Source organism: Oncorhynchus tshawytscha, linkage group LG03, assembly GCF_018296145.1.
Source record: "Oncorhynchus tshawytscha isolate Ot180627B linkage group LG03, Otsh_v2.0, whole genome shotgun sequence".
In the NCBI taxonomy this organism is placed as follows: Eukaryota; Metazoa; Chordata; class Actinopteri; order Salmoniformes; family Salmonidae; genus Oncorhynchus; species Oncorhynchus tshawytscha.
Genome location: NC_056431.1, coordinates 55,954,283 through 55,974,367, shown reverse-complemented (window position 1 = coordinate 55,974,367; position 20,085 = coordinate 55,954,283). Strand labels below are relative to the sequence as shown.

The 20,085-nt window shown below is 43.7% G+C and overlaps 1 protein-coding gene across 3 annotated transcripts in view; it reads left to right on the top strand.

Moving 5' to 3' along the window:
- LOC112239171 (pre-mRNA-splicing factor CWC22 homolog) overlaps nt 1-20,085 on the top strand; it is a 60,247-nt gene that overhangs the window by 9,008 nt on the left and 31,154 nt on the right. For 2 of the 3 annotated variants that reach the window (XM_024407669.2, XM_024407665.2), the window contains exons 4-10: nt 907-962; nt 1,805-1,891; nt 2,162-2,404; nt 11,938-12,066; nt 12,248-12,416; nt 12,599-12,788; nt 13,096-13,302. In XM_024407669.2, the coding sequence (XP_024263437.1) occupies nt 907-962; nt 1,805-1,891; nt 2,162-2,404; nt 11,938-12,066; nt 12,248-12,416; nt 12,599-12,788; nt 13,096-13,302 (1,081 nt within the window). Of the gene's footprint in view, nt 1-906; nt 963-1,785; nt 1,892-2,161; nt 2,405-11,937; nt 12,067-12,247; nt 12,417-12,598; nt 12,789-13,095; nt 13,303-20,085 lie in introns of all 3 variants that reach the window. The other variant, XM_042319699.1, reaches the window with a different exon arrangement.

The following is a 20,085-nucleotide window of genomic DNA, read 5'->3' as shown; positions in this document are numbered from 1 at the left end:
CTAGGGCTGGGCGTTATGGCCAAAATATTGTATCACTGTATAAAAAAACAACTATTTTATGTTTTTGAAAAATAGAAGTTCTAAATGTGCTTTATGAGTAGTGTCTTACCCTGGTGTGGCAACACATACATTCTAAGTGGTTTCTTTCTCTATTCTGATTGTGTTGTGCTTTCAACCCCAAATTATTTTAATACATTTCTGCATTTCCTGTGCTCATTTGAGATGATTTCCACACTGCCACTTTGTTTACCCATATCGTACAGCCCAATCTATGCCTTATTTTGTGATTTGTGATTTGCCTTGCGATTTAGAACCAACCACTTAAGTTAACTTTTGGAATCATGGCAATATAATGATTAATCTAATTCTATAATTTGAATACAGTGTTTGACATGACAATGAATGAAAATGCCAGGCAGGAGTTATTGTGACAGGGTAGGAATCAAAGTGTTGTGTGTCCTAGGGGACCGTATAATCCGTTTAAAATATGCTCCTTGAATGACGGGGCGGGTTCTAGGTCTGTGTTGAAAGCGAGAGAGATGACTGAAGTAGCAAAGTAAACTATAAAAATGGATGTTACACATGGTGTCGGCATATCACATTTAACAAACCAGACATTCAAGTACATTCAAATACCATTTATAGAAGGTTAAGTAAAAACCCAAACCGGTCCTTGCGTCACTACCGGTGTATCGTGAAATATGGTATACTGCCCAGTGGAGATACTTTATTGACCATGCTTTTTAGTTGAGGACTATGTTTCATCTGTGTCCGACTGTCCGGGAAACAAACCCTCCAAACTGATATTCGTACATACTGTTAACGTTATGCGATTACAAAAGTTTGCGCTGTGGTAATGTTGGTCAACACTGACCGGATGGGGGATTTTGACGTTTTGTGTTCCAGCGTGGTCCAGATGACCAGAGTGCGAACAGAGGCAGGAGCCCCACCTCAGATGACAGGTGAGTGACTATCTCTGTTAACCTGCAGATAAGAGCTATAGGTCATCCCTTACTCTTGTCGTGGAAATTTCCTCTATTTACCTAATCATGGGAGCAAACCACACATACACGTCAGAGTTAGTTATAAAAGTCCATCTTTAATTATATGAGCTCTTATCACAATCCTATGACTCTCAGATAAATTCAGTGTCTCCCCAGTGAATTCTCTGAGAGTCCCCTTACAATGCAACTGAGTTCCTTTAATAGCAAAGAACACACATAGTCAGACAGCATAGACATAACTCATCGTTCAGCTTTGTCTTCTTTTCCAAACCTCAGAACCATAAACCAAATCCTCCATATCAACAGGCATATATCAAATTGTCATTTATATACAACCCACTCTAAATACAAACTCCTGGACAAACTCACGGATAGGAGGTGAGGCTATAGGTTAAGATAGAAACAACAATAAGAGGGAGCATAGAATGATTCCAGACACTGCAACCCCTCCTTTCCCCACTGGGAAAGGTAGGGAGTATAAGATATGTTTACACATGATGACACTTTGACCTCTCCCCTCTCATGTGGCCCATGCAACTTAGTCCTGACATAGAACAGATAACTGCCAATGGCCACCACTATAGTACAACAAAATACATTCTTATGAGAAGTAACTTACACACATTTGATGAATATTAAACATCTTACAAATGTTACCAACAAATTCTGATAATTCCACGACATTCTCCAGGGCTTCCCTCCTGATTCCGGGAATTCTTCAACTGGTATTTATGAAGAACCTGGGAACGTTGGGAAAGTCTCTAATTTTGCAACCCTACAGCTGTTTCTCATTGTTCCAGGGATGGTGATCGCCGCAGTTCCTGCTCTAGGTCCCGTTCCAGAAGTCAGGAGAGGGACCGGCGCTACGGTGGAGGAGGTTATGGCAGGTACGAAAACGGAACACGGCACAGTCTGCCCTCTTCCACTTGAGGTTTCCTTCTGTGGAGGTATTTCCTTGCCACTTCTGCTTGTTCTTTGGGGCCTAAGTTACTGTAAAGTACTTTGTGATGAATGTGAAAAGGGCTTTCTAAATATGATTGATCTGTATCATGTTTACAGATAATTTAGGGTAGACCACATTTAGACTAGCCATAGCTCCATTCTTAAAAAGATCACTACAGTATTGATATATTGACCTGCCCTTGCCTCAACCACAGGTCAAGGGAGGATGATCGTAACAAGGACCGATACTACGGGCGCCAGTCAAGTCGTGACAGAGAGGCTGAGTTCAGGAGGAGAGGCCGGTCGCCCTCCCCAGCCAAGAAAGACCCTGCTACAGAGGAACCACCAGTGAAGAAGAAGAAGGAGGAACTGGACCCTATCCTGACCAGGACTGGTGGAGCTTACATCCCCCCGGCCAAACTGCGCATGATGCAGGCCCAGATCACTGACAAGAGCAGGTGAGTTAAGCTGTTGTCTGAAAACTTAGAAATATAATTATTAGAATGGACATTCCCATTTAGATTGCTGTGGTCTGAGGGGCTTTGTCCATTCTATGGATTCTATATCTGCCTGTCATCACAGAACAAATACTCATGGATGGTGAAGTCAAACTCAAGACTACAATCAAAGAATGAAACATTATCATATTTCTAATATAAAAGAATGCTATAAATTATGTTCTTCTAAGATACTGTCTAGTAAGTTGATGGCAACACAATAGATAATCATTTTTGGTCTGGCGGGAGCAAGGTGTTGAAGCAAGAGGCTAAAATGAACAGCTGACTCTGAGAGCGGCGTGAATATCTAAGTTTGTGTCTGAAATGGCACCCTAATCCCTACGTAGTACTATATAGGGAATCCCTGCATTGTACTATATATGGACCTGGATGCTATTTCAGACAGACTATCTGTAGCTCAAGGTGTTTTCAGTCACCTTCCTGTCATTTCTTGGAATAGCATTTTGTGGCCTTAAGTCCGAGTACCCTGAGATGAGGTCTGCGTCCCAAATAGCACCCAACTCCCTATGTAGTGCACTACTTTTCATCAGAGTGCCTTGGGCCCTGGTCAGGAGTAGTGCACAATATTGGGAATAGGGTGCTATTTGGGACGCGGCAAAGAAAATGAAGTAGTGATTGGTTCAATGAGATCTTCTGGAGCAGGGCAATGAAGGAGTTAGCCTGGCCTGCTATCCTTCTTTCCTCACAGAGCCTTCAAGCACAAACTAACACACAGCACGTACACACACATGCACACAGCACGTCCACAGACGCACATACATACACACAGGTACACTATGAGCCTACTCTAGGGTCCCTGAATAAAGCATCACCATCAATATATATATATATATCACGTACAGTTGAAGTCAGAAGTTTACATACACTTAGGTTGGAGTCATTAAAACTCGTTTTTCAACCACTCCACAAACTATGGTTTTGGCAAGTCTTTTAGGATATTTACTACTTGCATGACACAAGTCATATTTCCAACAATTGTTTACAGTTTATTTCACTTATAATTCACTGTATCACAATTCCAGGGGGTCAGAAGTTTACATACTACGCTAAGTTGACTGTGCCTTTAAACGGCTTGAAAAATTTCAGAAAATTATGTCATGGCTTTGGAAGCTTCTGATTGACATAATTTGAGTCAATTGGATGTGTACCTGTGGATGTATTTCAGGGCCTACCTTCAAACTCAGTGCCTCTTTGCTTGACATCATGGGAAAAATCTAAAGAAAACAAATTGTAGACCACAAGTCTGGTTCATCCTGGGAGCAATTTCCAAATGCATGAAGGTACCACGTTCATCTGTACAAACAATAGTACGCAAGTATAAACACCATGGGACCACGCAGCCGTCATACCACTCAGGAAGGTGACGCGTTCTGTCTCCTAGAGATGAGCGTACTTTGGTGCAAAAAGTGCAAATCAATCCCAGAACATCAGCAAAGGACTTTGTGAAGATGCTGGAGGAAACGGGTACAAAAGTATCTATATCCACAGTAAAACTAGTTTTATATCGACAGATTTTTTTTATTTCACCTTTTATTTAACCAGGTAGGCTAGTTGAGAACAAGTTCTCATTTGCAACTGCGACCTGGCCAAGATAAAGCATAGCAGTGTGAACAGACAACACAGAGTTACACATGGAGTAAACAATTAACAAGTCAGTAACACGGTAGAAAAAATTAAAAAAAGAGTCTATATACATTGTGTGCAAAAGGCATGAGGAGGTAGATGAATAATTACAATTTTACAGATTAACACTGGAGTGATAAATTATCAGATGGTCATGTACAGGTAGAAATACTGGTGTGCAAAAGAGTGGCTGAGGTGCACCCGTGACCGGCTCGGAAACCAGATTGCACAGCGGAGAAGGTACGGTGGTATTCGAGACGGTCAGTGACCTGTTTGTTTACTTGGCTTTCGAAGACCTTAGATAGGCAGGGCAGGATGGATATAGGTCTGTAACAGTTTGTGTCCAGGGTGTCTCCCCCTTTTGAAGAGGGGGATGACTGTGGCAGCTTTCCAATCCTTGGGGATATCAGACGATATGAAAGAGAGGTTGAACAGGCTGGTGATAGGGGTTGCGACAATGGCGGCGGATAGTTTCAGAAATAGAGGGTCCAGATTGTCAAGCCCAGCTGATTTGTACGGGTCCAGGTTTTGCAGCTCTTTCAGAACATCTGCTATTTGGATTTGGGAAAAGGAGAACCTGGAGAGGCTTGGGCGAGTAGCTGCGGGGGGGGGGCGGAGCTGTTGGCCGAGGTTGGAGTAGCCAGGCGGAAGGCATGGCCAGCCGTTGAGAAATGCTTGTTGAAGTTTTCGATAATCATGGATTTATCGGTGGTGACCGTGTTACCTAGCCTCAGTGCAGTGGGCAGCTCGGAGGAGGTGCTCTTGTTCTCCATGGACTTCAGTGTCCCAGAACTTTTTGGAGTTGGAGCTACAGGATGCAAATTTCTGCCTGAAGAAGCTGGCCTTAGCTTTCCTGACTGACTGCGTGTATTGGTTCCTGACTTCCCTGAACAGTTGCATATCGTGGGGACTATTCGATGCTATTGCAGTCCGCCACAGGATGTTTTTGTGCTGGTCGAGGGCAGTCAGGTCTGGAGTGAACCAAGGGCTACATCTGTTCTTAGTCCTGCATTTTTTTGAACGGAGCATGCTTATCTAAAATGGTGAGGAAGTTAATTTTAAAGAATGACCAGGCATCCTCAACTGACGGGAGGAGGTCAATGTCCTTCCAGGATACCCGGGCCAGGTCGATTAGAAAGGCCTGCTCACAGAAGTGTTTTAGGGAGCGTTTGACAGTGATGAGGGGTGGTCGTTTGACTGTGGATCCGTAGCGGATACAGGCAATGAGGCAGTGATCACTGAGATCCTGGTTGAAGACAGCGGATGTGTATTTGGAGGGCCAGTTGGTCAGGATGACGTCTATGAGGGTGCCCTTGTTTACAGATTTAGGGTTGTACCTGGTGGGTTCCTTGATGATTTGTGTGAGATTGAGGGCATCTAGCTTAGATTGTAGGACTGCCGGGGTGTTAAACCTGTTAAGCATGTTGAGTCCCAATTGGGAACCAGCCCTCCCACCGTCAGCTGGAATGTGGCGCATGGAACGCAAAAAATATTCTTAAAAATATGTAACCTCCACACATTAACAAGTCCAATAGCTCAAATGAAAGATAAACAACTTGTTTATCTAGCCAGCAAGTCAGATTTCTAAAATGTTTTACGGCGAAAACATAGCACATATTTATGTCAAACCACCACCGAAGACGCACCGAAGACCAAGCTAATTTCCATAGCCAAATTCCACAAAATATGCAATCACCAAACGCAGGATTAAAAGAAAAATAATTGCACTAACCTTTTGAAATCTTCATCAGATGACAGTAATATAACATGTTACACAGTACATTTTTTTTTTTTCAATAATATGCTATATATATCCATAAATCTGTTTACAATGACGGCATGTTCAAAAAAATGCTACTCAAATGTCCGGAGAAATGACGATAGCTCCGCCATATGCCGTCAGCTAACATGGAATACACAACATAAACTTAGACTAAATATGCATGTTCTACATATGTATAGAAAGATACACTTCTTCTAAATGCAATCGCTGTGTTACTTTTATTTTTAACGTTACAGATTTCGTTCACTAGGCTATAATATGAGTCGGCGCTCAGGAATTAGCATTTTGGCTCCTCTACTTCGGAGTCCACAGAAACCCATAATAAACACATAAATATTCCCTTACCTTTGCTGTTCTTCCATCAGTAGACCTGGAAGGGTTTATACTTACCAAAAACAGCTTTAGTTTGGAAGTCTGTGTCTTTCGGTGATCAAACACGACACATTTCGGTTGAAATGCAGCCAAAATTCAAGTGGGTGCGCACCAAAACGTCGAAATTACATATTATATGTCGACTAAACTTGTAAAACTATGTTCAGAACACAGCATTAGCATGTTATCTAGCTTCACAGCAATTCTCAGGACGAAGAGAAACACACGAGTCGTTTAATCAATCTTGGAACAAAGACAGAGCGCGCATGAGAGTAGCCTGTTTTCTCCCGTGACCGCAAGGTTTCGGCCCGCCAAAACCCTCGTGAGCGCGCGATTCTCGCAATGAGAAGCCCCATTGAAAGCAGACATCGCGCTGAAGAGATAGGAACTGTTCCCAGGACTGTAAGTGCTTGGGAAGGGTGGGGGCGATGACGTCAAAGTTGGGCCAACTTTTATGATGACAAGAGAGAGTTTGGGAGAATGAGTGCCCTGAGAGTTCTGCTTTACATAGAGACATAATTTAAACGGTTTTAGAAGCTTTAGAGTGTTTTCTATTCAATAATAATTTTTATATGCATATATTAGCAATTTTTGACAGATTTTTTTTCTGTTTACTATGGGCACCCAATCACCCCAAAGGGGGCAGCAATCAGCCCTATCCTTAAGCATATCCCAGTTTAGGTAACCTAACAGAACAAACTCTGAAGCTAGATGGGGGGGGCGATCAATTCACAAATGGTGTCCAGGGCAGAACTGGGAGCTGAGGGGGGTCGGTAGCAGGCGGCAACAGTGAGAGACTTATTTCTGGAGAGAGTAATTTTTCAAATTAGTAGTTCAAACTGTTTGGGTATGGACCTGGAAACTATGACATTACTTTGCAGGCTATCTCTGCAGTAGACTGCAACTCCTCCCCCTTTGGCAGTTCTATCTTGATGGAAAATGTTATAGTTGGGTATGGAAATCTCAGAATTTTTGGTGGCCTTCCTGAGCCAGGATTCAGACACGGCAAGGACATCAGGGTTAGCAGAGTGTGCTAAAGCAGTGAGTAAAACAAACTTATGGAGGAGGCTTCTGATGTTGACATGCATGAAACCAAGGCTTTTTCGATCACAGAAGTCAACAAATGAGGGTGCCTGGGGACATGCAGGGCCTGGGTTTACCTCCACATCACCCGCGGAACAGAGGAGGAGTAGTATGAGGGTGCGGCTAAAGGCTATCAAAACTGGTCGCCTAGAGCGTTGGGGACAAAGAATAAAGGGAGCAGATTTCTGGGCATGGTAGAATATATTCGGGGCATAATGTGCAGACGGGTATGGTGGGGTGCGGGTACAGCGGAGGTAAGCCCAGGCACTGGGTGATAAGAGAGGTATCTCTGGACATGCTAGTTGTAATGGGTGAGGTCACCGCATGTGTGGGAGGTGGGACAAAGGAGGTATCAGGGGTATGAAGAGTGGAACTAGGGGCTCCATTGTAAACGAAAACAATGATAACTAACCTGAACAACAGTATACAAGGCATATTGACATTTGAGAGAGACATACAGCGAGGCATACAGTAATCACAGGTGTTGATTGGGATAGCTAGCTAAAACAGTAGGTGAGACAACAACAGCTAATCAGCTAGCACAACAACAGCAGGTAAAATGGCGTTGAATAGGCAGAGAGGGTCGGATTGACTACACACAGAGCCTGAGTGCGGCTGGGGCCGACAGATTAAACATAAACAAGCAGAATGGAGTACCGTGGTTAATGGACAGTCCAGTATTCATCAGCTATGTAGCCAAGTGATCAGTGTCCAGGGGGCAGCGGTGGATCGGACAGGGAAGCTAGACTGGCGAGTATTATCCAGGTTAAAAAAACTGGCTGGCTGTGCAGAAGGTAAAAGCCGCTAGCAGTGGCTAACAATGACTAAATAGCTTGTAGCTAGTTAGCTGGTTAGCTTCTGGAGGTTCTTGAATGTGTTCTAAAATTAAAAATAATAGCGATTCTGTATCACATTGGGTGAGGCAGGTTACCGGAAGGTATAATTGAATTAAAAATCTAAAAGAGATTGAAAGTAAATATGGGTCCAGTGAGTGGTTGGGCTGGCTGGGGACGCGGCGATTCAGACAGTTAGCAGGCCTGTGCTAACAAGCTAACAGTTAGTAGGCCGGGGCTAAACAAGCTAGCAGTTAGCAGGCCGAATTAGCAAGCAAGCAGATAGCAAGGGCTAGAAAGTTAGCCTTTGGGGGACGTTGCGATGGGGTTAAGTCTGTTTATGCCTCTTCATGCAGTGACATCGATAGACCTGTCGTGGGTCCGGATATTGTAGCCCAGGAGTATGCTTCGGTGGTAGCACAGGAGCTCTGGCCGGGCTAGCTTCAGGCTAAGTGGATGGAAACGCTAGCCAGGAGTAATCATCCGAGGTTGCGGTTAGCTAGTTGTGAAGATCCAGATGAGAATGTTCCGTTTGCGTTGGGAATCCGGGGATAAAAATAATAGGTCCGTTATGCTCTGGTTAGAGTCGCGTTGTTTGAACTGGCGAGAGCTTTCCGAGCTAAAGGTTAGCTGATGACCGCTAGCAATGGTTTGCTGCCTGATAGCTGATAGTTAGCTGGCTAGCTTCAGTTGAGGGGTTCCCGATCCGAAGTAAATATAAATACTTTAGGGGAAAAAAGCAGATCCGCGCTACATTGGGTGAGGCGGGTTGCAGGAGAGTATTTAGATGTTGAGGTTTAGCAAAATGTTTTAAAAGATATGCGAAGAAAAATATGAAGAAAAAAAACGGTATATACAAGGGACACGACAAGACGTCTGACTGCTACGCCATCTTGGATTCCAAGTTAACCTGAAAGGCCGCTCAGCATGGAAGAAGCCACCGCTATAAAACCGCCATAAAATGCCAGACTACGGTTTACAATTGCACATGGGGACAAAGATCGTCAGCCTTCTGGTCTGATGAAACAAAAATAGAACTGTTTGGCCATAATGACCACCGTTATTTTTGGAGGTAAAAGGGGGAGGCTCGCTAGCCTATAGAACACCATCCTAAACGTGAAGCACGGAGGTGGCAGCATCATGTTGTGGGGGTGCTTTGCTGCGGGAGGGACTGGTGAACGTCACAAAATAGATAGCTTCATGGGGAAGAAAATTATGTGGATATACAGTGCCTTGTGAAAGTATTCGGCCCCCTTGAACTTTGCGACCTTTTGCCACATTTCAGGCTTCAAACATAAAGATATAAAACTGTATTTTTTTTGTGAAGAATCAACAAGTGGGACACAATCATGAAGTGGAATGACATTTATTGGATATTTCAAACTTTTTTAACAAATCAAAAACTGAAAAAATTGGGCGTGCAAAATGATTCAGCCCCCTTAAATTAATACTTTGTAGTGCCACCTTTTTGCTGCGATTACAGCTGTAAGTCGCTTGGGGTATGTCTCTATCAGTTTTGCACATCGAGAGACTGACATTTTTTCCCATTCCTCCTTGCAAAACAGCTCGAGCTCAGTGAGGTTGGATGGAGAGCATTTGTGAACAGCAGTTTTCAGTTCTTTCCACAGATTCTCGATTGGATTCAGGTCTGGACTTTGACTTGGCCATTCTAACACCTGGATATGTTTATTTTTGAACCATTCCATTGTAGATTTTGCTTTATGTTTTGGATCATTGTCTTGTTGGAAGACAAATCTCCGCCCCAGTCTCAGGTCTTTTGCAGACTCCATCAGGTTTTCTTCCAGAATGGTCCTGTATTTGGCTCCATCCATCTTCCCATCAATTTTAACCATCTTCCCTGTCCCTGCTGAAGAAAAGCAGGCCCAAACCATGATGCTGCCACCACCATGTTTGACAGTGGGGATGGTGTGTTCAGGGTGATGAGCTGTGTTGCTTTTACGCCAAACATAACGTTTTGCATTGTTGCCAAAAAGTTCAATTTTGGTTTCATCTGACCAGAGCACCTTCTTCCACATGTTTGGTGTGTCTCCCAGGTGGCTTGTGGCAAACTTTAAACAACACTTTTTATGGAGATCTTTAAGAAATGGCTTTCTTGCCACTTCCATAAAGGCCAGATTTGTGCAATATACGACTGATTGTTGTCCTATGGACAGAGTCTCCCACCTCAGCTGTAGATCTCTGCAGTTCATCCAGAGTGATCATGGGCCTCTTGGCTGCATCTCTGATCAGTCTTCTCCTTGTATGAGCTGAAAGTTTAGAGGGACGGCCAGGTCTTGGTAGATTTGCAGTGGTCTGATACTCCTTCCATTTCAATATTATCGCTTGCACAGTGCTCCTTGGGATGTTTAAAGCTTGGGAAATCTTTTTGTATCCAAATCCGGCTTTAAACTTCTTCACAACAGTATCTCGGACCTGCCTAGTGTGTTCCTTGTTCTTCACGATGCTCTCTGCGCTTTTAACGGACCTCTGAGACTATCACAGTGCAGGTGCATTTATACGGAGACTTGATTACACACAGGTGGATTGTATTTATCATCATTAGTCATTTAGGTCAACATTGGATCATTCAGAGATCCTCACTGAACTTATGGAGAGAGTTTGCTGCACTGAAAGTAAAGGGGCTGAATAATTTTGCACGCCAATTTTTCAGTTTTTGATTTGTTAAAAAAGTTTGAAATATCCAATAAATGTCGTTCCACTTCATGATTGTGTCCCACTTGTTGTTGATTCTTCACAAAAAAATACAGTTTTATATCTTTATGTTTGAAGCCTGAAATGTGGCAAAAGGTTGCAAAGTTCAAGGAGGGCAAATACTTTCGCAAGGCACTGTATTGAAGGAACATCTCAAGACATCAGTCAGGAATTTAAAGCTTGGCAGCTTGGTCTTCCAAATAGACAATGACCCCAAGCTGTGGCAAAATGGCTTCAGGATTACAAAGTCAAGGTATTAGAGTGGCCATGGCAAAGCCTTGACCTCAATCCCATAGAATATTTGTGGGCAGAACTGAAAATGTGTGTCCGAGCAAGGAGGCCTACAAACCTGACTCAGTTACACCAGCTCTGTCAGGAGGAATGGGCCAAAATTCACCCAACTTATTGTTGGAAGCTTGTGGAAGGCTACCTGAAATATTTGACCCAAGTTAACCAATTTAAATGCAATGCTACCAAATACTAATTGAGTGTATGTAAACTTCTGATCCACTGGTAATGTGATGAAAGAAATTAAAGCTGAAATAAATCATTCTCTAATATTATTCTGACATTTCACATTCTTAAAATAAAGTGGTGATCCTAAATTGACCTAAGATGGGGAATTTTTTAAACGATTAAATGTCAGTAATTGTGAAAATGTTTAAATGTATTTGGCTAAGGTGTATGTAATCTTCCTACTTCAATTGTATATATTTATTTATTTGTTGTGGGAAAAGCAGATATGTCTTAACCAGGCTGAAATTAAAAATTAGAATTGTTTTGCGGTAGTCTGGTGTAGGTACTGACATTTTAGGATGTATTGTTTTGCAAAAGAATATGAAATATGTTCTGCTTCATGGAAAGTGTGTTTTAGAAATGCGCTGTTAGCATGTACTGTTATTACTTGGTTGCACACATCCCTGCTGCAATCACTCTGAAATGAGCTGAGTCGACTCAGCATGCGGCTCTAAGGCTACGTTACTGTATAACCACTTTTTGACTGCTGATGTAAAAATGGCTTCATGAATACATTTTATTGATAAGGATGATTTTCCTCCTGTTTCCAGTCTGGCGTACCAGCGCATGAGCTGGGAGGCTCTAAAGAAGTCCATCAACGGTCTGATCAACAAGGTGAATGTGTCCAACATCGCCATGATCATTCAGGAGCTGCTGCAGGAGAACATTGTTAGGGGCAGGTAATGGCTCCAGCTTGATTTATCAATCAAATGTATTACTCTTTAGCTTTGAGACATGGATTATTTGGGTAAAGTCATTTTTAAGTGCAGCTCACTAATGTGTGTTTGTCTGTCCGTCCATCCGTCTGTCTGTCCTTGTCTCTGTCTGTGCCGCCTGTGTGTGTCCGTGTCCATTCTTCAGAGGTCTCCTGGCCAGGTCCACCCTGCAGGCCCAGAGTGCTTCGGCCACCTTCACCCACGTCTATGCTGCTGTGGTTGCCATCATCAACTCCAAGTTCCCTCAGATAGGAGAGCTCATCCTCAAGAGACTCATCCTTAACTTCCGCAAGGGCTACCGGAGGAACGACAAGGTGACTAGCTGCCGCCTCGTTTAGTTTTGACATAACGATGTGATGGGAAGACACGGTGACTGCTTCAGCTACTTCAGTCACTCCTGCCTCATTTATACATATAACGTTGATACATATTATGGAGAAGTTCAGAGCTCAGCTGTTTAACTCTTTCTAATACATTTTGTATTCTTGTTTTTCAGGCACAATGTCTCACGGCATCAAAGTTTGTTGCTCATCTCGTCAATCAGAATGTGGCCCATGAGGTCTTGTGTCTGGAGATGTTGACTCTGCTCCTGGAGAGACCTACTGACGACAGTGTGGAGGTGTCCATTAGCTTCCTCAAGGAGTGTGGCCTCAAACTCACGGAGGTTTCCCCTAGGGGCATCAATGGTACATAGCTATACACTGAGGTCTCCCCTAGGGGCATTAATGTTCCATGGCTATACACTGAGGTCTCCCCTAGGGGCATTAATGTTCCATGGCTATACACTGAGGTCTCCTAGTGGCATTAATGGTCCATGGCTATACAGAACACGTCCGTTCTTAAGGAAGCATTAGTTCCATCAAAGCTACAGAATCCTTTTAGCACTCCATCACAGCTCATTCAGAGAAATCAAGGGATTTCTTTATTTCTCTGGTGTTCTTACGTCCCATTTCGCTTGTTATCTAATTTAAACACTGTCTCTTCTGTTTTTAGCCATTTTCGAGCGGCTGCGCAACATCCTTCACGAGTCAGAGATTGACAAGCGGGTGCAGTACATGATCGAAGTGATGTTTGCCATCAGGAAGGATGGGTTTAAGGACCACCCTATCGTCCCAGAGGGGCTGGACCTGGTGGAGGAAGAAGATCAGTTCACACACATGCTGCCCCTAGAGGACGACTACAACCAAGAAGATATACTCAGTAAGATGCTACAGATTATAATGTTTATTAGGTACACCCAGCTAGTACCGGGTTGGACCCCCTTTGCCACCAGAACCGCCTGAATTCTTCAGGGCATAGATTCTACAAGGTGTGGCGTTCAAACGTTGCTCAATTGTTATCAAGGGACCTATCGTATGCCAGTAAAACCTTCCCCACACCATCACCACCAGCCTATACCGTTGACACCAGGCATGATGGGGCCATGGACTCGTGCTGCTTACTCCAAATCCTTACTCTGCCATCAGCATGACGCAACAGGAACCGGGATTTGTCTGACTAGGCAATGTTTATCCACTTCTCAATTATCCAGTGTTGGTGATCGCGTGTCCACTGGAGCCTCTTCTTGTTTTTAGCCGATAGGATTGGAACCCGGTGTGGTCGTCTGATACAATAGCCTATCTGTGACAAGGACCGACGAGTTGTGCATTCCAAGATACCATTCTGCACACATTGTTGTACTGCGCCGTTATTTGCCTGTTTGTGGCCCGTCACCTTGCATTATTCTTGCCATTCGCCTTTGACCTCTCATCAGCAAGCTGTTTTTGGCCACAGCACTGCCACTGACTGGATGTTTTTTTGTTTGTCTCACAATTCTCGGTAAACCCAAGACACTGTCGTGCGTGAAAAGCCTCGGAGGCCGAATGTTTCTGAGATACTAGAACCGGTGTGCCTGGCACCGACGATCATACCATGTCGCTTAGGTCACTTGTTTTTAATCGAGCAGTAACTGAATGCCTTTGTCTGTCTGCCTGCCTTATATAGCAGGCCACGTGACTCACTGTCGGTAGGAGAGAACCATTTTTGTGAACGGGGGGTGGTGTACCAAATAAACTAGTCACTGAGTGGCCCTGTGTATAGAATATTTATTTAACTTTCATTTAACTAGGCAAGTCAGTTAAGAATGACGGCCTATACAGGCCAAACCCGGACAACACTGGGCCAATTGTGGGGTGCCATATGGGACTCGCAATCACGGCCGGTTGTGATAGACCCTGGATTCAAACCAGGGTGTCTGTAGTGACACCTCTAGCACTGAGATGCATTGTCTTAGGCCGCTGCGCCACTCTGGAGCCTCTAGTAGGGAGTCCCTAGTAGGGTCAGTTCACACCCATGCTGCCCCTAGAGGATCACTACAACCAAGAAGATATCCTGAGTAAGGTAGGCCCAGGCTTTCAAATACTGTAGGCCTAACCAGCTAAGACTTTATAAAAAAACAAAGTGTCCTCACCTAGGGCTGTGGCGGTCACAATTTTGTCTGCCGGCGATTGTCAAGGAAATAACTGTTGTCCTCACGGTAATTGACAGTTAATTTACATAAACACATTTAGCATCTGCTGGCTTCCACACACAGCCTACAAGACAAAAAGTCACCTTCACAATAAATCCATTATTTATTTTAGACGGGTCTAAAGAAGCATGATATGAGGAAAATGTAGTCTATTTCAGAAGAACAGAATAGCATACTATGAGTTGTCCTGATGTGGCTATGCCAAATGGATGTGGGCTACACTAGTTCATTTAGCAGACAAGATTTCCATAGAATTCCGTGGCATTATTTTATAGTCTGAAGAATAGAATTGAACAAAGATGAATAAAATATAAATATTTTCTCAATGATTTGAAGGAGTGCGCACACGTGGCTATTCTGTGTTGAGTGGTTAACAAAGAAATAGGTACTCCTATATGCTTCATTTAGAGTTATTAATTTACCTTTAGTTCTACTACCAATGTTGGGCTATATGTTTAGATGTTTAATACGTTGTAAGGCTGCATGATGAGACTAATGATAATTTGAAAAACATTGCTTGAAAGGCATGAGCTCTGCTTTGTTTTTTGGGCAGGCTGTGCACACTCCAGTAGTCTCTCATTCACAATTTGACAAGCACTTGATCATGTCTTGAATTTCACAGTGGCATCCCTTTTGTGGCTGTAATTCACCCCCAAAAAATCCATTCATTTTGTGGCCCAGAGTGCTGCATTGTGCCCTTCTCCCTGAGTGTGCTGTGCAATCCGAAGCGTCTCTCACTTACATTGCTCGCCATCATGTGATCTGGTCTTTCCCACAGGCTACAAGTGAAGACATACACGTTGGGATGCAACTGCGCACGTCCTCCAATTCCGAGGTGCAAATTGAAGATATTGGAAGAATTGTCCACATTTACATTTCGTCAGCCAACAAGATGAGTAGGCGTACGAACAGCAAAAGGACTATCCTATGTCAGTCTGCTTCCCCGTAGTACGAAAGTCTACCTATTCTGTGCGAGGAACACATTTCAAACATAGTTGTGGGATGCGACAGATAACAAATTAATACATCCATTAGCATCAAAACATTTTTTTTAAGTAATGAGGCTGACTCAACAGATCAGAATATTTATCTTCAAATGTTGGTAAGCTCTTCCCCAAACTTGAAACTCACGCGCTGCTTGTGTATGCCAGTTAGGATTTACACCCCTTCTAAAACGGATTAATGTGCTTCATTTTAAGAAGTTATTTGGCTACTTTAGTTGTGATACAAACCTCATTAAAACATATAAGCCTATGGGCTAGGCTATTCAAAAAAAAGTGTGCGACTGATTCAAAAAAGTTGCCAAAAAAAGGCATTTCTGACCTTGATGCTGGGCATCATTCACAAGTGATAATGTATGATTCACAAGTGATAGGCTAATATTGTCACCCATCAGACTATTCTTGATTTAATCTTGTCTTTATATATACCAAATCATATGTCTGACATTTAATTTAGAATGGACCATTATCATACACCTGTCTCGAAACAGGGGCAACGGGAAAAAATACATGTCATCTATGCACTTAAATACCGAATGGAGGACACTTTTCCCCATGGTTTATTTTCACGTAGGCTTTACTCCTGTTGGAAATATAAGCAATGTACTTAATATTAGGAAAGTTGAGAAATTAATCTAGTAGGCCTAGCCTATAGAAAGCTGATGGAATCCTCTTTTTATTAGCGGCTGTCACTCTGTTTTCTCCCACAGTTGAATAGCCTATAGAAATGTTGCGCAACATGAGCTCATGGGCTCTCATGAAGTGTTTGATTAGATTTTCTAATACATTTGCATTTATGTCATAGTGATTAAAGGAACAATAGAGTGCTGAGTACCAGGCAGTTAGCAAGTTTGGAAGGCTACTAAATGACCAGCAGCAGCATCAGAGCTTGGAGAATCCAAATAATTGTGACTAAACGTGTGTGATATGGTTCCGCCAGAGATGTTCGCTTTGCTTTCTTAGGAAACTATGCAGTATTTTGTTTTTTGGGGTATTATTTCATACACTGTTACCACAGGAAATCTTAAGTCTTATGACATATAGCCGGAAAGAACTATTGGATATAAGAGCAACGTCAACTTACCAACATTACGACCAGGAATACGACTTCCCCAAAGCGGACCCTCTGTTTGGACCACCACCCAGGACAATGGATCGGATCCCAGTACGCGACCCAAAACAACAGTGCCACAGAAGGGGCAGACGGAGAGGTCTTCTGGTCAGGCTCACCGCTCCCGAGTATACTACTCGCCAATGTCCAGTCTCTTGACAACAAGGTAGACTAAATTCGAGCAAGGGTTGCCTTCCAGAGAGACATCAGAGATTGTAACATTCTCTGTTTCACGGAAACGCATCACGAGTGAGCCATGTTATCGGGGTCGTTACAGCCACCCAGTTTCTTCACGCATCGGGACCGACAGAAACAAACATCTCTCTGGTAAGATGGGTGGGGGTGTATGCCGTATGATTAACGAGTCGTGGTGTGATCATAACAACATACAAGAACTCAAGTTCACCTGACCTAGAATTTCTTACAATCAAATGCAGACCGCATTATCTACCAAGAGAATTCTCTTCGATTATAATCACAGCCGTGTGTACCCCCCCCAAGCAGACACCTCGACGGCCCTGAAAGAACTTCAGTGGACTCTATGTAAACTGGAAACCACATATCCTGAGACTGCATTTATTGTAGCTGGGGATTTTTAACAAGGCTCCCTAAAATGTATCAGCATATCGAATGCATGACCCGGGCTGGCAAAACTCTGGATCATTGCTGCTACTAACTTCCGCGACGCATACAAAGCCTTCCCTCGCCCTTCCAGCAAATCTGACCACGACTCCATTTTGTTGCTCCCTGCTCAGGTCTGTTCAACGCTGGTCTGACCAATCTGATTCCACGCTTCAAGATTGCTTCAATCACGTGGACTGGGATATGTTCTAGATAGTCTCAGACAACAACATTGATGTATACGCTGATTCGGTGAGCAAGTTTATTAGCAAGTGCATTGATGATGTTGTACCCACTGTAACTATTAAAATCTTCCCCAACCAGAAACCGTGGATTGATGGCAGCATTCTCGCAAAACTAAAAGCGCAAACCAATGCTTTTAATCATGGCAAGGCGACCGGAAACATGACCAAATACAAACCGTGTCGATATTCCCTCCGCAAGGCAATCAAACAAGCTAAGCGTTAGTATAGAGACAAAGTAGAGTCACAATTCAACGGCTCAGACACGAGACACATGTGGCAGGGTTTACTGTCAATCACGGACTACAAAAAGAAAACCAGCCCCGTCGTGGACACTGGCGTCTTGCTCCCAGACAAACTAAACAACTTTGCTCGAGGTCCGCTATCAAAACCTGTGGGCTCTCCTTCACCCCAGCCAACGTGAGTAAAACCATTTAAACGTGTTAACCCTCGCAAGGCTCCCTAGCCGTGTACTCAGAGCATGCGCCGACCAGCTGGCTGGTGTGTTTACGGACATAATCCCTATCCCAGTCTGCTGTTCCCACATGCTTCAAGAGGGCCACCATTGTTCCTGTTCCTAAGAAAGCTAAGGTAACTGAGCTAAACGACTACCGCCCTGTAGCACTCACTTCCGTCATCATGAAGTGCTTTGAGAGCCTAGTCAAGGATCATATCACATATACATTACCTGACACCCTAGACCCACTTACCGCCCCAATTGGTCCACAGACGACACACTCACACTGCACGCTGCCCTAAACCATCTGGACTAGAGGAATACCTATGTAAGAATGTTGTTCATCGATTACAGCTCAGCATTTAACATCATAGTACCCTCCAAACTCGACCCCGCCCTGTGCAACTGGGTTCTGGACTTTCTGACGGGCCGCCCCCAGGTGATGAAGGTAGGAAACATCTCCACCTTGCTGATCCTCAACACTGGGGCCCCACAAGGGTGCGTTCTCACCCCTCTCCTGTACTCCCTGTTCACCCATGACTGTGTGGCCAACTCAATCATCAAGTTTTCAGATGACACTACACGACGGCCCTCGGAGTGTGTTGTCAGGAAAATAACCTCACACTCAACGTCAACAAAACAAAGGAGATGATCGTGGACTTCAGGAAACAGCAGAGGGAGCAGCCCCCTATCCACATCAATGAGAAGGTGGCCTCAGGAGGCTGAAGAAATTTGGCTTGTCACCAAAAACACTATTTTACAGATGTACAATCGAGAGCTTCCTGTCGGGCTGTATCACCGCCTGGTATGGCAGCTGTTCCGGCCACAACCGTAAGGTTCTCAAGAGGGTAGTGAGGTCTCCACAACGCATCACCGCGTGAAAACTACCTGCTCTCCAGGACACTTACATCACCCGATATCACAGTAAGGCCAAAAAGATCATCAAGGTCAACAACCATCCGAGCCACTGCCTGTTCGCTCCGCTATCACCCAGAAGGCGAGGTCAGTACAGGTGCATCAAAGCTGGGACCGAGAGACTGAAAAACAGCTTCTATCTCAAGGCCATCGGACTGTTAAACAGCATCACTACAGCCATCACTAACATTGACTATCACAGTGCAGGTGCATTTATACGGAGACTTGATTACACACAGGTGGATTGTATTTATCATCATTAGTCATTTAGGTCAACATTGGATCATTCAGAGATCCTCACTGAACTTCTGGAGAGAGTTTGCTGCACTGAAAGTAAAGGGGCTGAATAATTTTGCACGCCCAATTTTTCAGTTTTTGATTTGTTAAAAAAGTTTGAAATATCCAATAAATGTCGTTCCACTTCATGATTGTGTCCCACTTGTTGATTCTTCACAAAAATACAGTTTTATATCTTTGTTTGAAGCCTGAAATGTGGCAAAAGGTCGCAAGTTCAAGGGGGCCGAATACTTTCGCAAGGCACTGTATATACTGTACTCTATACCCTCTACTGCATATTGCCTTTGCCGTTCGACCATCGCTCATCCATATATTTATATGTACATATTCTTATTCATTCCTTTACACTTGTGTGTGTGTGTATAAGGTAGTTGTTGTGAGATTACCTGTTAGATATTCCTGCACGGTCGGAACTAGAAGCATAAGCATTTCGCTACACTCGCATTAACATCTGCTAACCATGTGTATGTGACCCAAAAAATTTGATGTGGAATTTGACTGACTCGTGACTGCCGGTGTGGCACTATGGTCACCACAACAGTCCTATCCTCACCCTACTTAATTGCGCTGTTCTGAAATAACTGACAATGTGAAAGCCAGCCAATGGTTAGCTTCCACCATGTGGTTTTCAACGATCAAGACTATTTGAATCTGTGTAAATGAAGGGGAGGAGACAAGGTGAGAACATGTTTTTAAGAAAATACTATTGAGCCATATCTGTGATGGCTTAGTTTTCAGCATGTTCATTGCCAGGGGAGAGAGAGAATACCCCGTCCCATTATTCAGTCAATTCACCTGCTGTCCTTTAGGCCCCTAAGGATTCTGAGCTA